Genomic DNA, 17,028 nt, shown 5'->3' with positions numbered 1-17,028 from the left:
GGGAAGTCAAAGGCAAGCTCAGGAAGGCTGCTTCCATTTCAGATTTTGGGTATTACAAACCAGCACCAGCAGGGATCTAAGTTGGACACCACTGATCACTTCTGTACACCAATCCACTCAGGCACTGTTCAGCTAATATCTTAATTTACACAAGCAAACATGGCAAAGAAAAGTGTGATGGAATCTAGAACAATGACGTCAGCATTCAGGTCAATCTTTTATGGAAGACGTTTGAGATATCTACATTAACTAATCTAAATGGAACTCATTTGACACATGTGTTTTCCCGAAAATCTGGCTTGGATCCAGCCACCCTGGTCCTAAAAATGACACCATGATCTAGCTGAAGGTGACTGACTGATGGGTAAAGGGAATGAGAAGGGAGGCCAATATGGAGTACACTATCACTGCACAAGCCATCCCTTTATTTCATACTGTTTATACTGCAATGCTGAAAATAGCTTTTGCAGTTCACCGGCTCTTCCAAAATTGTGCAGCATGCCTACGTGCGACAGACTTGTTGGACCGAAATGGCGAACTGCGCTTCACACTCCACTCTCTCGCTCATGTGACTTTGCACGACCTTCATCACACATAGCATCGATTGTTGCCCCTCTACAGGACGATTTTCCCCCAGGAATGAAAATAAACAGAAGCAGAATATAGTGGAATAAATACATTAGTGTGTCTGTATTAAAACCCCATGTAGCTTCTATTGCACCACCAGAGTAGCAGGCAGCATAGTGGGAGAGCGCCAAACGCAGAGCAGACCTGGCATCAGATAATTCTAGCTTTCTTGAAAGTTCTGTCCTTAATTTAGGACAATTCTTGTGGGAGAACCTGTGTTAGGATTGAAACGCAACTGACTTTGTTCCCATTAACACCAGCCTGACAATAACCTGTTTAGTGTAACAATCTGGTTCTACATGGAACTATCAGGTTCTGACCTGGTCCCAGAAACACTATGCTTAATTGTCATCGGGCCAAGTGCTGAAAGACCAAAATGATCACTTCATGACCAACTAATTCAGGGAATTAACCATCTTCACCTCTTTCTGTCAGTAAATCCCTGGCTACCTAGAACCTGCCTCATGTGCAATTCTACTTCCTCAAAGCTAGTTATAAACTATTCATCATCATCGTTCTCATTTTGAACTCTAGATTATTCAAACAATGTTCTGCTCACAAAACATTACACGCCGACTAGTATACGGGGTCATCCGTTTAGAAAGCTACACAGATGTGGTTTCATCATGCTATAAAATGAATAAAAGACATTGTATGCGGACAAGCAACTCATTTAAGGTCCTCGCACATTGGGTGCACCTACTCAAGCGCTGAGGTACACAACAATAAAGAAAAAAGAAATAATGTAACTACAAACATGCCTTGAACAGAAGTGCCTTACATACTCCTTTGATTTATACGTCATTAACCAAAATAGGTAATTAGAACAAGACCACAATCACGAACAGTAGCTGCAGTCGAATGCTGATGGATTTACTGCATTAACCCACCATCTCGACTACACCGCACCGGTTCCCTTGAATTCTTAAAAGACTGCCTCTAGTATATTATTTAAGTAGTTCCTATTTCAAACTTGCGTGTAGTGGTAGCAATCGTGAGAGGCTTTAATTTCCTGTGTGGGTCTGCAGCAGAAGAGCGAAAGGTCAAGCCCCTCCCCAAACAAAGTAAAGCGATAGGTGGCAAACCATCAGCTGACAAAAGCTGCTTAAAAAGTACGTCTGAAAAAAAAAAAACACAAACCAATCCTAAGAATCTGCACAGATGAGTGGCTTCCACAAGAGAAAACGTGCATGAAGTAATCATAACAATTGCAAATGCTTAAAAGTACATGAGAGAAATCTTGCAAAATAGAAGATGACAGTAGGTATCGCACGTAACGTACTTGCGTGGCGCCTTCAATCAGGCATAACACCAAACGAGTTCCCTAGATGCTATGCACAGCTACAAGGAACATATGTGAGCACTAACCCTTTACTCAACTATTCAGCGGCTTGATCATTGAAGCCTATATTCTATGTACTTACAATCAGCGAAGTGAACTGATGTTCCCCATTCGGATCTGATGTGATCTGTAGTCTCCTGTTCAATTCTTCGGACAACTCCAGAGCAGTGGGCCGAGGAACTGGAGAAGAAGGGGGCGGAAGTGATTGAATCGTGGAATCCCCGCTGATGCTCCCTTCCTCTGAAATAGTCTCCCATGGCTGAAAAGAACAACAATATTTTTGTTAATTTTTAGGGTGTTGTAATAACTAAACATTAAAATGCACATAGTACACTGCTCTTGAGAGCATCCAAAAATAACAGGATTTACTTTGACCTAGAATGTAAAATGACTGATTGTGTAAGTTCAATAACATGGGACAGGTAGCTGGGAATGACTGTCCAAGTTCTTTATGACTTGGAGTGATCAAAGCTGCCTACCCCTCCTTTAAAAGTCCAAGGTCTACAACTGGACGCAGGGTGGTGGGGTGTGAGGAGACTACGACTTTAGCCAACAATTAAGACATAGGTCATGTCTTGTTCATACTGGCAAAAGCAGCCTTTGAGTAACGTCATTGTAACACCGATAGGGATAGGATTGTTCTGCCAAGTACTTGGTCTACAGGCTGTAAAAATTCACAATATTGCTAGATGCCTTATGCTGTTGTTGGGAGGGCACTGAAAAACCATTCTCCCAAATCTGACTTCTATTGCAGCACAAGGTCTCATTTAAGACAGTATCTCTTGTGCATGTAGATGCTAAGTGTTCCCACAACAAATGAATCCACCAGTTCTGGGTACCTAGCTCAGTACCACTATTCATTCCCATACATTTCCCATTACAGCTATAATGCCTCCGATGTTCCAGCACAGGGAGAATCGCTGGCAAAAAAAAAAACACAGGCCTAGGGGGATTTCCACTAGGCATGGAACGGTTTGGCAGGTAGACACACCTTTACCAACCAAGTAAATAATTATGAAAAACTTAGACAAAGGTGTGTGCATTATTAAGCTGTTGTTTTTCATATGATCATCAAAGTAGGGGTGATGGAAGTGTGGTACACTCTTCTTTCATTTTCCTCAAATCAGCGCCTGGATTGAGTTTCGCCAAAAATCGAAACAAAGTGATTAAATATTTTTGAGTCTTGAAAACTTAGCTTTTTAAAGCAGCAGTTACTAAGTGTTCTTCACTCTTTTCCAGTGTTTGTGTTCCATTCTCCTGCACCCTCCCACCACCTCAACAGGTACAGGAGCTTCATCAGCCTTTCAGAATGGTGCTTAATCACAAGCGCTCAAACTTCTTTTGGCAAGGCTGATGCTACATTAATTATATGCTGATTTAAAATCTACAAACAAGAATTCCATTATTTTACTAAAGAAGAATACAAAAAGCAGTGAGCCATAAGGACTTAGAAAACATTGGGTTACACTCCAACAAAACAGTTTCCACTAGCTAGCACTGCAGGTTCGTTACGTTGGTATGGTCGGATGCTGCCATGAGAGTGCTCTCCAAGTGCTAATCCGGCACAAATGCCCAATGTAATGTGCCTTGTAGCCAAGAATGAAGGCTTCAGCCCTACAGCTGCAGGAAATATGGAAGCACAAGGTAATGTACAGACATGTACAGCATTTCACTACAAATCCACTCCCTGCTAAGCCAAGGGTCAGGTACATGCATCTGACACTCTTCTGGTATCTTTTAAGGAAAATGAATGTTGAAAAACGAGGTGCCCCTCTGAGAGAGCCTAGAAATCAAAGAAAATCCCTAATACAATTAAAAAGTCAAAAGATGCATGTTAACTTCCATTAACTGGCATCTTGGCCTTCAAGCTAACTTGCTTCTGAGGACGCTCTCTGTGCAGGAAAACCTATACTCCACATTCAAGCACAAGGGTCAATCATCACTTTGATACATACACAACTTTTTGGTCACAGATTTGCGAACTCCATACATGGCAAGAGACTGGTGCAAAGAGTGCAGATGTGCCAGTCAAAGTGCAGGACTCAATTCACAGCAAAGAATTGCCAGTGTCGAATCAAAAAGAGCTACAGCAGAAAACTAATATTGCAAGTCATTGCTCCAACTGAGAAAGTTTCAGAAATAGAAAACGCTGCTGATGGTAAAGTTAGACACCTCTCGCAACCAGCTGCAAGCCAAAGTGAACGCATTTTCCAGATGGTGAACAGGGTTCAAAGTCTTTGGCACAGTGGAAACGGGGAAACTTTCATTCACTACTGTTAATCCAGCTGTTCACCCTCTGTCAAAGGACAGACAATCAGCTGGGACCAAAGTGCATTTTAGAGAAAACCAATAAATTGGGCACTTGTCACCCAACTGAGAGACCTAACAGAAGGGCGCTAGCTTTCAAGGGTTTGAGATAATAATCTGCTTTGGGCCACCTATTTGTTCTTCAGCAAAGGAACTAGCAATATAAACTATAAATTACCAGTAGTAAATCCGCCTTTTCTGCATACTCATGCCAGGTTTCTCGATTTTTTCAGACCCTCTTTTTGAGCACTTTGGCGCTCTGTGCATTTTACAACCGCTAAATGACAGCAAAGTGCCTGTCTTTCCCCTCTAAATCATGTGCTGTATTTTGGAACTCCATATTCCGCTTCTCTAAGCCCATTATAAATTGTGCCTTAAGTGCAAATATAGCAGCACAAAATGATGATGGACGGAGTGCTGAAACATTTCAAACACTCACCTCCAGTCACAGATCGGAGTTAAATTTATCATTCTTTTTGCTCACCATGCCACCCCAGTTTGGGCCCAGCCATATGAAAATCAGTCTTGAACAAGTTCCCCAAGGGAACAGTCCAGCCCCCACTGCCAGGCCAGATCCTCACTTGATCAGAAACAAGCAGCCTGGGACCAGTTTCAGGGTATCACCCTTCATCAGCCAGGCTGGCTTGAATCCTGTGGCACAGTAAGCAGGGGATCCACGTCTGGGCATACTTTTCCCACTTAGGGCAACTTTAGCAACACAAAAGGATGATGGACAGAGTGCTGAAACTTTTCCAACACTCACCCCCTCACCAGTCACAGATAGGGGTTTAACCCATCGTTCCTTTGCGCAGCATCTATCCCTATCTAGGTTTCCTTCGGTGCTTACCAACACCCTCACCACAATTACAATATTAATTACTTATTTGATTCATGTCTGTATTTTTCCATTAGATATGTTTAATTTTTATTCCTTTATGATAATTTCTCACTTCTATGCCGATTACACGTATAAATTCCTCACGGTATAAACAAGCCCCCTCACTATTTTTCGTTTGTATGTTTAATGACTTAGGAACAAACCTGTGTACCTCATATTCCTTACAGCCTTGAAAAAGTCACTGTGTGACGAAACACGTGTTGGCTGTCTTACTTCACTGTGCCTGTTGACCCACGAACGTTTGACACAAATAAACATCCCTCTGAAAAACGAAGAGGATTACTGTACCATGAACCGACCGCGCTCTTTACTCACTAAAGTTGTTTACGTGTATTCCATCACTGTTTATGCTTTTTGTGTGCTGTGGTCACATCCTTCTATAAGAAAACATACATAGAACAGGGATGTGCAATGTAGGTTCAGAAGGAGCAATGTGAAATTAGTAGTGCTGTTCAGATTCACAGTATCAAAAGGTATCTGCTGTGGAAATCCTATCAATCAGGTAAAGGTTCTCCTAAACCTACCAGAAACATATACCTCATTAAATGATTTTTAAAGGGAGTGAGAGAACATTTTTTCCAATGACCCCACCCTGCTCTCAACCACCTAGTCAGTAAAACCGAACTAACCAGACAATTTCAATATGCAGCATATAGAATGTAGTTCTCTATTATGGGGGCATGCCAAATCAAAACTTCAAACAACATATATCAAACTGATTATACACACAGTGTTTATGTTTATGTTAAGTGATTTACTGACAATAGACTGAGCAACGAACAAGTAAATATAGGTTTAAAAGCTAATAAAATGACATCAGAAATTGTAGAGAATCCACTTCTTTATAAACATATTGATACAGATTTGCTTGTCTCAAAAAATTAGAGTCTAGTTTTTTTTATTTGTAGAACTACAGCTGGCACATTTGGTGGCCAATTAGTTCCACTTCTTCTGGGCTTGCTTCCAACCACATTATACGTTCTGTGTTCAAGTACTTAGAGAACTTCATTCAATAATTATTACAGTTGTCACCACACCCATCTACATATGAAATAGAGAACAGCTATTTATCGAGTTTTTCATCTTCAACCTCTATATTTTAGCATTATATTTCTAATATAAAAAAGGGCTATGAGGGGACTTTCACAAAGGATTAGCGGTTCCATGATCAAGAGGCAAAAAAACTAATTAAAAAGAAAACTGTGTGCTCATCTAGGAAGTAATATTTCTTTTGTCAGAGGTCCTTTACAGGCCTCATGTGTACATTATAAATAGTGAGTCTAAATTATGAAGGTTGCCTTGTGTTATCCAATGTGTTTTACATTTTAATCAGATTTATGATGCTCAATGGAAGGTCGGCTGAGTTCTGCAACTTAATTTGTCACACATTTAAGTGCCAACAGTTCCATAGGCTCAGTTGTCCATAGACAATGTTCCAAACAGCAGATATTTGAAAATGCTAAAGTTGCAACACTGAGATGGACCCAAGTAACATAAAGCTGGGATACCGTTAACTACTATCATAACCAGATAAAAGATAAGATTTTAAGAAAAATCTGGGACATTTACATCTTAAAATCTAAACATGCAATCTAAAAAAAGGCAATTGATGCGTTGGTTTCAATGAAATGGTAAATGGCATTCATCTTAAAAATGTCTACTAAACAGTTCGGAATAACTGGTTTCTCTGTAATGGTATGCTACGATGTTTTTAAGAAATCAAATAAACCATCTCTGATGCCATCAATCCAGAAGAATGGCATTGGAAATAATACATTTGCAAAGCTGTTGTGGCCACCTGGGTCAGCACATTAACTAAGCCTGCTTACTTTTGCTACAGGAGACATACAAGTGCTAGGGTCCCAGTTGCCTATGTAAGACTACTTCCTTAACCCATCTGTTCAGCAAAACAAGCACATCCATCTTGTGCCTTAGCATTTCACTGACAGCACAGCTAGAGGTCACCGGCAGGCATGTAAATGGATCTGAATAGATTAGTACTTTTAACAGTCTGCGAGTTGCACTCAGATTTAAAAAAAGGTTTCCCTATCATTGAATACGTTTATTGGCCAAAAGCCATGGTCTAAAAGACTTCCCTAGTGTTGAGCATACCTACAGTCTAGTATTGTCTCTGCATCGTGTAAATGTTACAACATCTATGCTAATTTCATAGCTCAGGCATCGACTGGTCAGGCAGTTTTGCACGAACCTCAGTGGTAAACATTGTCAGTTAATTTTAATGCCAAGATAAAAGAATTCTACCATTTCTTTAAATAAAAAATTCTGACAAGTCTAAAAGGCACATCAGTTGAAATGAAAACAAATTACATTGTGGAAAGTGCCACAATTATATTACATAAAGCACTGCCACTAATCAGAGAGGCAGATATAAGAAGCGTAAAGTGATCTTGTCAGAAACATCAAGACATTCAACTACTGCTTACAACAAGATATCAGTCCCTCTATAAGTGCTATGTCGTATTACTGCAAACAAAAAGGTACATCCATATTAATCTGTTCTATTTTCACAGCCATGTCAAATACATAGTCCTTCAAGGAAGACAGGAGCCAGGAGACAATACACATCAGGGCAACACCCAAATCACAGTCTTAACTTCAAATGATGAACTGAGGCCAAACCCCCCCAATTCTGTTCCAGGCTTTAACTCCTATCTTTTGAAGGGTGGGCACAGGTAAAACGAAAACTCTTCCTTCACAGAACTAAATATAAATGATACATTTGACCTAAAGACTGATGATATGAGGCTTTCAGATTTACCTTCCTAAAAAAACATGTTTGAAGATTAGGACTGAGGGTTAGCATTATTTTCTTTTCCTCCACCTTTCAGCAGCTGATTCAAAGGACACTTTTACTTCAGAACTTAGAATTCAAACAAATGGTACCTAGAACGTAAGACCTCCTCCACCAGTTCTAACTTCTCATTTGAATGCTACTTCTCAACATCTAATTATCTTTAATTCAGTTTCAAGTGGAGGTTTGTGGTGAGTAATTAAATATGTTTTCAGTCAGGTAAATTGAGTGGATTGTTTACTTTATTTACATTTGTGCCTAGGAGAATGTTTAGCTAATTTTAGTTCTAACACAATTTAGAGGAAGTTGTTGCTCATCTTTTCATATATCACTGCCAAAACTATTTGCCAGGAACGTTTGTGTGAGACGTTTTCAGAGAGTAAAGATTTTTGATTATCTAGTGGTAACACACCGGTAGAAGAACCAGTGGGAGGAGTACAGTGTGCATGGGAGAAGCACCAGAGCAGGTATGGGAGGCAGAACTGCCTGATGAGGAAAATTACTTGATCAATCAGTCAATTAATCAATCAGGAATTTGTAAAGCGCACTACTCACCTGTGAGGGTCTCAAAGTGCTGGGAGGGGTTTACAAAAAGAGGAGGGAGGGGGGGGTGGCTGCTACTGCTTGAACAGCCAGGTCTTAAGAAGTTTCCTAAAGGTAAGGAGGTCTTTGGTCTGGTGCAGGTGTGTGGAAAGAGTGTTCCACGTTTTGGCGGCGAGGTGCGAGAATGATCTACCACCGGTTGTAGTTCTGCGGACATGTGGGACAGTTGCGAAGGTGAGGTTGGCGGAGCGGAGATGTCGGGTCGGGGTGTAGAAGGAGAGCCGCCTGTTGAGGTATTCTGGTCCGGTGTTGTGCAGTGCATTGTGAGCATGGGTGAGGAGTTTGAAGGTGACTTGTTGACTGGGAGCCAGTGCAGGTTTCTCAGGTGGTCTGTGATGTGGCAGTGGCAGGGGATGTCCAGGATGAGGTGTGCGGAGGAGTTCTGGATACGTTGCAGCCTCTTCTAGAGTTTGGCTGTGGTTTCTGCGTAGAGGGCATTACCATAGTCCAATTTTCTGCTTGACAAGGCACGCAGTGGGTGTGCAAGGTAGTTAAGAAAGAGCAGGCATTTTAAATGGTTAAAAGGAAGGTTGAATGAAGGCACCTGCCACCAGAGCACCCTGAAAACCTATCACAGCTAACTTGCTTAAATTTCCAAACAATTTGTATAGAAGTTCTTCTCCTCACACAAAGTCCCCCATCCTAGATTGTTTGCTTCTGACTACAACCCAAAATATGGTCATGTACCAAAAATCTCCCAACTATTCCATACATGCATATTTTCAAACCACCTCATCAACTTATCCTATACATCTTCCATCAAATGTACTTGTCTGTCTCCATGACAGAGGCCCATGCATATACTTCTTTCGCCTTGAAATGTTGGGGAGTCAAGCAATGTAGAGGTTTCAGAAACACTGCTTGTATAGAGGCTGACAACAGGTATATCACCCAAACCAACACACTCAAAGTGCCATGTTTTAACCTTGAGAGATATCTAATCTCTGAATTTGAGCTTTAATTTCTGGCATTCTGTTCTCCAAACAGCTTATACTGAGTCTATCTGGAAGCCTAAAAGCTCAAACATCTTGTCGAATGTCATGATAAAGTTCTCAGAAATTACAACAAATTCCATTTCCTCCAACAAAAGCCTTATATTTAGCAACTGTTCTTCCGCATACCTGCAACAATGCAACATGATCAGAGTGTCATCCAAACACATCTCTCTCTTTCATATTTACTTTGCCAAATCAAATGGAAATAAGTTAAGTGACCTGTTCACTGGAATTTTACTTAGGGTTGCCTTCCTTCCATGTGATTGAAATTAGGACCTTGCAAAGGCTCAGTCAGGAAACGTCACCCTTCTGGAAAAATACACACCACTTCCTCCCAGCACTCTGCACATAACGTGTTAAACTTTAGGTAACGCTGTGAAAGTAAATATGTACTTTTCTATGCTTCTGACTAGAACATTTCCAGAAAGTGTTAGTTTGCCTCCTTACTTGGTTCTTTGCTTCCCTTGCACTAGTTTATGGCTCTGTTCAGGACCATTTCTCTGTTTCTGCTATCAAATGAAACTTTTCAGATACCAGGAAGCAAACGGCTTTCTGGTTCCAAACACCTGATAATTATGCCTGGGCAAAATTTTAATTATGTTGGCAAAATTCCCAACTTTCATGTTCTGTGAATTTTGTTATGCAGAATTCATATTTCTCAAAAGTTTGCATTACGTGATTCCACATTGCCTTTTTATATGTTAGTGTACAGCTCACATTAAAAAAGTCTTGCAAGATACCAACTGGATTGTGGTTTGGTCCAAAAATGTCTGAGAACGAGTGTAATGTTCTTTGAATAAAGAACTTTCAGTTGTATCATTCACTGCCACCTTACATACTTAATTCTCTACCTCCATGCTCCATTTTTCTTTCACAAAGAATAATTTACCCAAAGAAGATAAATCTATTTCCATTATTCCTCTATTAATTAATCCCTATTATTTTAACACCATTCTATACAAATATGCTAAAATGTCTCCATTGCTAAAACCCATTGATCTCGACTCCAATTGTGGTAATCCTGCATCTGTGCTGTCACCCATCAGCAGAAAGAAATCTTTATTTGACCCAAAATCTTCTGAATTTACCTGAAATATTTTGGCTGTAACATCGGTTCTTTTTAATCACGTTAATAACTAAATTTCCTGTTGGCCTCCTTTTTTTCCCCAAAGTATCTTCCACACTGAGAAAAAGAGGAGGCCAACAGGATATCTAGTTATTAAAGTGATTAAAAAGAACGGACGTTACAGCCAAAATATTTCAAGTTGATTCAGAAGATTTTGGATCAAACGGAGAAGGATTTATTTTGGCTGATGGGTGACAGCACAGATGCAGGATTACTACAACTGGAGGTGAGATCAATGGGTTTTAGCGATGAAGACATTTTAGCATATTTGGATAGAATGGTGCTATGCCTTCCCAAAATTCTGATAATGTAAAGGCTTCTGTTGACACCACGCAACCATAAGTAGCGCAGTGGTCCTGTTGACATCTGTTTTGGCTTTGTCAATGTAGGTTTAAACAAGTGCTTGAAATGGCTGTATAAAACCATTTATGAATCCTGCTTTCATAGGTCTTTTGAGAGGTGAAATGGAGCATCCTGAGGAAGGAAACAGGGTCTTAAACCTTCCTGTTTGAAAGGTATCAGTAGAGCTACGGTGTTTAAGGGACTTTCACGGAAGACTACATGTTTCTTCAATGATTGATGGGCACCGGAAAGACCAGTGGAGGAACTTGAAACGTATGGGTATGTTGCCACATAAAAAGTAATTTGGAATCCTTGGAGGCTTCCGCAGTGGCAATAGTGTTTTTTTTCCTTTCAGGACTGTATTCCCAGGGGTTGAGTTACAGAACAATTAATTGTAAATAACCTTAATTATGAGCTACATAGGTGCCACTAAGCTATGAAAATGTTCTGCTAATACTAGACTTTCAAATTGTATATCTTTAAAAATTTGTTGAGGGAGAAAACTTCAATGGGAATTCTAGACCTGTTACATCTAGTGTGGGGGAATGACAATTCTCCGAATAGGTATCAAGAGAATCTGGATTTTATTGAAGACTGGGTGAACAGTATTATGCATTACTTTCTTTTAATGCGAACACTGAAGCTCTTTGAAAGATCCTACCAATATCAGAACTTAAACGCAAACAGTTGGTACCTAGAACACAGTGCCTCCTCCACCCTTCTGTCTTCCTCTTTGAATGCACTGGCAACTGCAGCTCAATTCCCCTCCTCCATTCATCAAAATTGAGATGCGGTGTAAATAACATGGTCAACAAATTTATACTGTGGTTAAGTCTGCAGGTAAGGGTAGCGGAGTAGTGATTCTTTACAACACATGAGTATGAAATGTAGCGTCAGCTAAATAATGCAGGCCACTACCATCCCAAACAAAAAATCCCTCAAAAGGATTTTTGAGCACAATAACACTCACAAAGTTAGCCCTTTCCAACAATCCGATGAGTGAACAGGTTTGGTTTCACCACCAACCTAGATACCAGAGTAATCAGCCACCTAAGTGTTACCCAAGATTTATAAAGGCATCACTGATCACTGCAACTGCCTCTCTCCCTTGGGATCTACTCAGCCTACTAAGTCAATTCCACCTGCATTCCACGGTGCCGCTGCCCCAGCCCTCAAGATGCAGGTCACACACAAATGCTAAAGGAGGAGTTTTTTTCCCCGATCCATAGCGCATTATGATCCAGCGCTGCCACTCCTTGTCACACTGGAGCAACGCAGTCACCTTCCTATGGGAACTGAGTTGCTGGCTTAATGCTGGGCTCCATGCCGTAGGGGACCTGTAGCGTGACCGGGCACTCCTCCCCACGAAGGATCTCTTAACTGAGAGTGACCTCTCACCCGGACCGTTTTTACTACACACCTCCATCATCAGATTGCTGGAGGCGCATTGGGGCGACATACAGCGGGAACCAGACATACACTTAACAATACAATACATTCATGTAATTGGGATGGGGACGCCACCTGAGGCGGTGATATGTCGGTTCCTTGAATATCATGACACTGTCTCTTTTTAACCACGCTGCGCCACCACTGGGAAACTGACTTAGCTCTCCCCTGCACTGCAAAGGAGTGGCAGGACATGGTGGCATACCCTGCGATTATTTCTGCAATTCCCGCTTTAGGCTTATACAGTTTTACTTATTGCACAGGGTTTACCCTCACCCACCAGAAAAATGACTGCTACTTTAAATGGACATAATCTGACTGCCCCTGCTGCCATGCACCCGACACCAACCTCCTACACAGGTTTTGGGTGCGCCCAACACTCACCCAGTACTGGCTAGGAATCACAAATAGTATGACATGCTACATGGGTTATAATGCATTCTATAACTGGGAGGTGTGCCTGCTGGCCCTGTTACACAATAGCAAGAAAAGTAAGGCAGCAACATGATTTATAGATCTGGCTCTCCTCCAAGCGAAGCACCAAATCACTCTCAGGAGGAGATCAGCCTGAAGCACCTCCCTCCCAAAGCCATTTCAGCCTGGGGACTTTCCATAGACGCCTGGGCTCAGGCTGAGAGCCGGCCGCTGCATAGTCAGGACGCCAAGGTCTACGCAATTGGGGCCAACTGGGATACTCTCATCACGGAGCTGTGCACTGATCTTAGCATTGCTGACATTCCCTCTCAATAAATGACAGTGGATAACCCCTAAGCTTGTCTTCCCCCTCCCTCACATTGATGCTTGACAAACAACATACCATGTGCACTGCAGCTGGCACACCTGACCCCATGGCTATCACTCTTTACACACGTGAGTTTATCAATGGAATCGGGGCTGGTGTGGGCTAGTTCCAACAACTGTTATACCAAGATCCAGTTTTAGTATTGTACAAATATTTGGCAATACTGCCTTCCTTCAGGTGCATGAACATCACTGTCGCTGTTGATTATAACCACACTTACTGCGGTAGTTAACAATGGTAACCTTGTATGAGTTGTAATGTACTGTGAAGTAGTAATTAATTGAAACATTCCTGAATTGTAATCTGAATTATACATTATAATGTGTAACTGTAAAATGCACATTATAAAGATTTTAAAAAAAGAAAAACATCACTGATCTGTCTGGATAACAGAGATGCTGGTTACCACTCACTGAACCTCTAAACCAGGCTCACAGGCTGGTTCATCAAACTTCCTGTACTTACTCAAGCATATGTGTACAATAAAGCGTGGCAGAAAATCATCCCTTTAATACTCAGAAAGAATTATTTGTCATCACTGACAACAGTTGTCAATGTTCCCCAGGACAAATTATCAATGTCATTAGGATTTGTTTGACCCTCAATGTATATTTTGTCTGCATCAGCGTTACAAATATTTTTTTCAAAGACATTTTCTGCCTAAAAAAAATAGTGTGATGGGCAAGGGCACTACTGCCGAGCTGCATCTGTGATATATGCTGATATCAACACCTTTCTATAAGCAATTATTCTCTGCACACAAACTATCCACGGTAAACTTCTGGTTTGGAAAGGCACACGTCAGACTTGCAAAGCTTTTCCAATTACTGAATAGATGTAGAACTAATTTACCTTTTCAGGCGCGTATGACACCAATTCCATTAATTCCCTGCACCTTTGCCTGATAGACGACAGTGGAATGCTTTATACAAATGTCTACAAATTTACATATGGTACTTTAGCCGTCGCTCCCGAAGTCAAAGTCAACTGATGGGGAAAATCTAAATTGAAGGAAGGCTACTTCCTTGAAGGAAATATCCTACTTTAAAGGAAACCCTGTCGATTGTGAAACCAGAGTGATTTTAACCACAACTATCTGCTCAAAGTCACACAAAAAGCCTCAAACATACAGGGCTGCCTAACCATTTTTGGAACAATGAGCACTGGCAAAGGGAGCACTGGTAATGGGAACGGCGGTTAACACAATTCAATATACTGCACCTACATAAGTGATGTCTGAAGTACTTAAACAAGAAATCCCTCACAAGATACGAAACTACCATGAATGTAGACGGGGGCGGAGGCAGGGAGCAGAAAGGGTCTAACTTTCTACATCCGACTTGGTCATGCCACAAAAAAATAAAACAAAAAACATATGACGAGGAAAAGACTGCACATCTTATTCTGCACCCGGCAATGACTTGGGATGTAGAGGAATAACGACTGACAACATACAAATAAGCCTCTCAACAAGTTATGACAATCTGCCGGAAGACTTGACTAACAAGCGGATGAAAATAAAGGAGCCAAACAGAGGATCTACATTTTCTCAGACAGCCTTCCTCATTCACATAATTTTTTTTAACACAAACTTTATTAGCATTCTGATAGGTGCATACATCTGCTGGTAAACATTCGGATGTACTGGTGGACATTACAGTAGATAGGTAGTGCAATTTGTGAAGCAAGTACAGTAAGTTGTAATAGTTATTGTTTTATCCATACAATGCTGTTAAGTGCAAACCACCTCATTCCCCACCTCCCCCAGAATGAACACCTGTTTGCCTAATTAGTAACTGTACATGTGTGGGTTGTTAATCCTAATAAAGCGCAAGTGATGAGTAATCAATCCTGGGGCCAGTAGTGTCACCAAGGTAGGGGTCTGACTGAGGCTAACTCTGTAGGGATGTCACACTGGTGTGGGGGGAGGGGAAGGAGCGGGGGAGGGTGGTTCCCTGAGCTAGGAGACTGAAGGGTCAAGAGTCCAGGCATTAGTAGTGGCAGGGATTAGCCCTATTGGACTTTGTAGTCTTTAGTGTTCCACCTCCTCCACATCAGATTGTGCCCCAAATGTTTCTAGCAGGGCATACCATTCTAGCGATATCGGCTTCCGTCGTAGCCCTCTGTACTCCTCGCAGCAGAGTGCCATGCTCTCTGCTTGGCCCCAATGCAGCACCTCTATCCGCCAGTAAGTGATTGGGGGAAATCAAGGTGTCTTCCAATGCCTAGTTAGTTGGCAATGCGCTAAGAGTAAAGCTAGATCTACAAAGCATGAAGTCACTTTAGAACCTCAGGTTCTAGGGTATAATCCTAGGTCTGGTGTTTGCCCCATATTTGTGCCTGTGAGGACCGTTAGTGACACCCCCATTGTTCTGAGTGAGGGGCATGACCAGAGCATATGCATGAGGTCAGCATCCTCGGGGTGACATTGAGGGCAATGGGCCGAAGCAGTAAGGAACATCGTGCTGAGCCTATGTGGTGTAAGTTATGTATTAATCCCAATAAGTAAATGTGCAGAAATGGCAATGAATTTGAATGGGCATACTTACAGAAGGGTACAAGAGGAAAGACAACCAAGGCACATGCATTACTACTGGGTTGTCATTTGTTTGCAGCTTTATACAGTGTGAACTTGACCTGAATGTATTTGAGCTCCACGTGAGCACCAGTTACATTACACAAGGACACATTCATATTTTTTAAGGTATGGAGAGAATAAACCAGAATCCCAGGATGTGTAGCCAATGCGGAGACTCACGCCTGGTTCCCTAGTTACATTGTCAGAAGGTCTAGCCATTACCTGCCTCTCCCCATTCAGGTTAGTAACTGAATAAAGTTTCAACTGATGACTGACTGGTTTACTGATTGGTTCCCATCAGTGAGAGGTAGCTTTACGGGGTTCCCAGAGCCCTGTTGTCATCATAAATAATGCAACTCAGCAGTAAGATCAAGAAGTGCTCACCACCATCTTTCTAAGGGCTGAGTTTATAAAATCCAATCAATACAAGGAACAACAAGTAACCACAAGTAGTGACATTGAGCCGGGAGATATCGCCAGACGTTACTGCAGATGTATTCACTGTAGGTGTGAGCCTGGGGGTTTCTGGAGCAGCAGATGGTGCATAGGGGTGAGGATTCTGTTAATGAATGGGTGGAAGCCTGATGGGCATAGGCTACTAAAGCAGGGAAATAGTCACAGACACAGCAATATTCACTACAGCTCCGATCATAAACCGAGGTTGGATTCATATCAGGTGTTTCTTTCCTGATATGCGGTCGCACTTTTGGCTCGGCAAGGCAGATACATATCACTTCCCTATAAGCATCCTAGAAAACAGGAACCAGACACTAGCAAGAAGGCGGATTCAGAAAGCACAGTGACAACCATAACCTGGTCACGACCACATGCAGCTAAGTACATCCCATCTAAGAGCATAAAACACAAATAAGTAACAAGCCAACAAAATGGGGATAATAGTAGCACCTTATGAGAGTATTGCAAAGATTATATTAATATTAACATTAAATATCAATCATTTTCCATTTATAAAAAATATCCTTATCAGACTGGCTCTAACGTAAGGTCAGGCACGTCTTTTCTTATTACTTATTCACTCTAGATATTATTAAAAAGTTGCATGTTTTGGAAGTGGTTTTCCAACGAAAACCTAAAACACTTTTAAAATCAATTATGGGCAATTTCCCTGCAACTCACATAAAGGACG

At 41.5% G+C, this 17,028-nt stretch overlaps 1 protein-coding gene across 12 annotated transcripts in view; it reads right to left on the bottom strand.

Moving 5' to 3' along the window:
• Positions 1 to 17,028, bottom strand: part of NEDD4L (NEDD4 like E3 ubiquitin protein ligase) — a 945,521-nt gene that overhangs the window by 261,693 nt on the left and 666,800 nt on the right. For all 12 annotated transcript variants that reach the window (XM_069220149.1, XM_069220140.1, XM_069220132.1 and 9 more), the window contains one exon: positions 2,052 to 2,228. In XM_069220149.1, the coding sequence (XP_069076250.1) occupies positions 2,052 to 2,228 (177 nt within the window). The remainder of the gene's footprint in view (positions 1 to 2,051; positions 2,229 to 17,028) is intronic.

The sequence above is a fragment of the Pleurodeles waltl genome, chromosome 1_1 (assembly GCF_031143425.1).
Source record: "Pleurodeles waltl isolate 20211129_DDA chromosome 1_1, aPleWal1.hap1.20221129, whole genome shotgun sequence".
NCBI lineage: Eukaryota > Metazoa > Chordata > Amphibia > Caudata > Salamandridae > Pleurodeles > Pleurodeles waltl.
This window is presented reverse-complemented; position numbering and strand designations above follow the sequence as displayed.